This window comes from Sinocyclocheilus grahami, unplaced genomic scaffold, assembly GCF_001515645.1.
Source record: "Sinocyclocheilus grahami isolate Dianchi unplaced genomic scaffold, SAMN03320097.WGS_v1.1 scaffold1400.1, whole genome shotgun sequence".
Taxonomy (NCBI): Eukaryota; Metazoa; Chordata; class Actinopteri; order Cypriniformes; family Cyprinidae; genus Sinocyclocheilus; species Sinocyclocheilus grahami.
The window spans coordinates 123703-126040 of record NW_015506579.1 but is presented as its reverse complement, the minus strand read 5'-3'; the positions used below and the strand labels follow the sequence as shown (position 1 = coordinate 126040).

The 2338-nt window shown below is 46.0% G+C and overlaps 1 protein-coding gene across 1 annotated transcript in view; it reads left to right on the top strand.

Annotated features, from left to right (window-relative positions):
- LOC107569985 (very long-chain acyl-CoA synthetase) overlaps positions 1–2338 on the top strand; it is a 7081-nt gene that overhangs the window by 3631 nt on the left and 1112 nt on the right. The window contains exons 4-7 of the mRNA XM_016256167.1: positions 429–553; positions 1224–1418; positions 1507–1597; positions 1993–2191. Coding sequence (XP_016111653.1) covers positions 429–553; positions 1224–1418; positions 1507–1597; positions 1993–2191 — 610 coding nt within the window. The remainder of the gene's footprint in view (positions 1–428; positions 554–1223; positions 1419–1506; positions 1598–1992; positions 2192–2338) is intronic.

Below are 2338 nucleotides of genomic sequence, written 5' to 3'. Positions count from 1 at the left end.
TGTGTGTGTTTGAGAGAGAGTGTGTGTGTTAGTGTGTGTATGTGTGTGTGTGAGAGAGACTGTGTGTGTGAGTGAGTGTGTGTGGGTGTTTGTGTGAGTGAGTGTGAGAGAGAGAGAGAGTGAGAGAGTGAGTGTGAGTGTGAGTGTGAGTGTGTGTGTGCGCGAGTAAGAGTGTGTGTTTCAGTGCGTCATGACTGTGATCAGGAGTTCAGTGCATAATTTCCTCACTCTCTGTGAAAGAGCTCTTTGTGTGTGACTTTAAAGCAGCAGAAATTCACAGGAATGTTCCTCTTTAACCGGGTTAAAGGTCGAGTCACTCTCACACTCCTCAATCACACACGCAGATCTTCATGTCGTATTCTCTTGTTGCTATTCACACCCACAGTCCTGTTGTGGATCAGAATAATCTCAGTTTCTCTCATTCTCAGGTTCAACTATAATTTTACGCCGGAAGTTTTCTGCATCTCAGTTCTGGGACGAGTGTCGGGCTCATAATGTGACGGTGATTCAGTACATCGGCGAGGTTCTGCGCTATCTGTGCAACACACCGCAGGTACAGATCGTTAATAACGTAGAGTTCATTAGATTACAGTTGTGTTTATGTCAGCTGACTGTGAAACACTGAGCAGATTTAGAGAGCTGGCAGCTCAGAGTGGTCACTGAGGCCATGTGTGTGTGTGTGTGTGTGTGTGTGTGTGTCATACAGCTGTTACTCTCTGAAAACTGATCCCAGCTGGTTTGTTTAAATAGCTCTAACTCTTCCTAGCCGGAGGAGCCGGCGTGTCGCTTGCTCTCTTCACTAGAGTCACACTGTTGTTTGCGATCAGATGTCTGGTTTGGGTGTGTTATTTCCTGGCCATTGAGGTTTCGTCGGTAAATTGTGAATATTCTTACTTTGGTCATTGAAACTGGATCCTGAAGAGCACATGCACTCATATGACTGAGCCATCGGCCAATCAGAGCGTCCGCTTATCTCGGAATAGCTGCTGGCCTTTACTTGGAATACCGCAGTGAAAGCAATCTCCTGAATGCATCACGACACGAGGAGATCAGCTTTTATTCCAGGTTTCGCTGTGCACGGAACTGTAAATTCCAGCACAAGTGTTTCAACTCATCTGAGTGCAGGAATCACATCATCTATAAAATGTCATTGATCTGTGTGATTCTCAGTAACACACAGATGTTTGCTCTAGTGTTGTTTGTGATTCGTTGGTGTTCTCTAGAGAGCGAGCGATAAGGAGCACGCCGTGCGTCTGGCCATCGGGAACGGGCTCCGCTCAGACGTATGGAGGGAATTCCTCAAGCGCTTCGGTCACATTCAAGTCCGAGAGTTTTACGCCTCCACGGAGGGAAATGTGGGTTTCGTGAACTACGCTGGAAAGATCGGCGCTGTTGGACGGGTCAGCTTTCTGCACAAAGTAAGGCTGTATGACTGGAGTCACGTGACTCTCGCTGTGCTTCCACTGAAAGCTCTGATTATCAGTGTGTTTTTCTCTCGTCGCACAGAAGCTGTTCCCCTATGCCCTCATTCAGTACGACACGGAGTGCGATGAGCCGGTCAGAAACTCCAGAGGCCTGTGTGTCGAGGTGCCTAAAGGTCAGAGGTCACACTCGTAAACATGAAACACACTCGACCCCCTCTAGAGTCCCATATAAAGAACAGCACTTCATGTTACAAATGAACGACTGACTTTATTCGTACTGACAGACTGAGCTCATCAAACACTCCCTCTGATGATCCAAATTCCTCATATTTTATTAAAAGGACACATCAGATTATTTTTAGATAGGTCAGCCTCACTAATTGCTGCTGATCAAACTAGACAAATATAATTTTAATATTTGACTTTTTTGGCATATTTGACATATCAGTTTAAACCTTTGATCTGGAAGTTTCTTTAATCTGATCATGTTCTTAAACTGTCCCTTAAATTCTCTTTAACGCTGGCTGAGCTTCTGTGTGTGTGTGTGTGTGTGTGTGTGTGTTTCCAGGGCAGACGGGGCTGCTGGTGTCCAAGATTACAGAAATCGCTCCTTTCGTTGGTTATGCACAAAATGAGCAGCAAACAGAAAAGAAGAGGCTGCGTGACGTTTTTAAGCATGGCGATGTCTATTTCAACAGCGGTGATTTGCTGAAGATCGATCACGACAACTTCATCTACTTCCAGGATCGAGTGGGAGACACATTCAGGTATTTCCTTAATATCATGCTGTCAGAGATCAGATGAAGTGAATCTGCGAGGTGATTGGTGGAGGCTGGAGTGAATCTGCGAGGTGATTGGTGGAGGCTGGAGTGAATCTGTGAGGTGATTGGTGGAGGCTGGAGTGAATCTGCGAG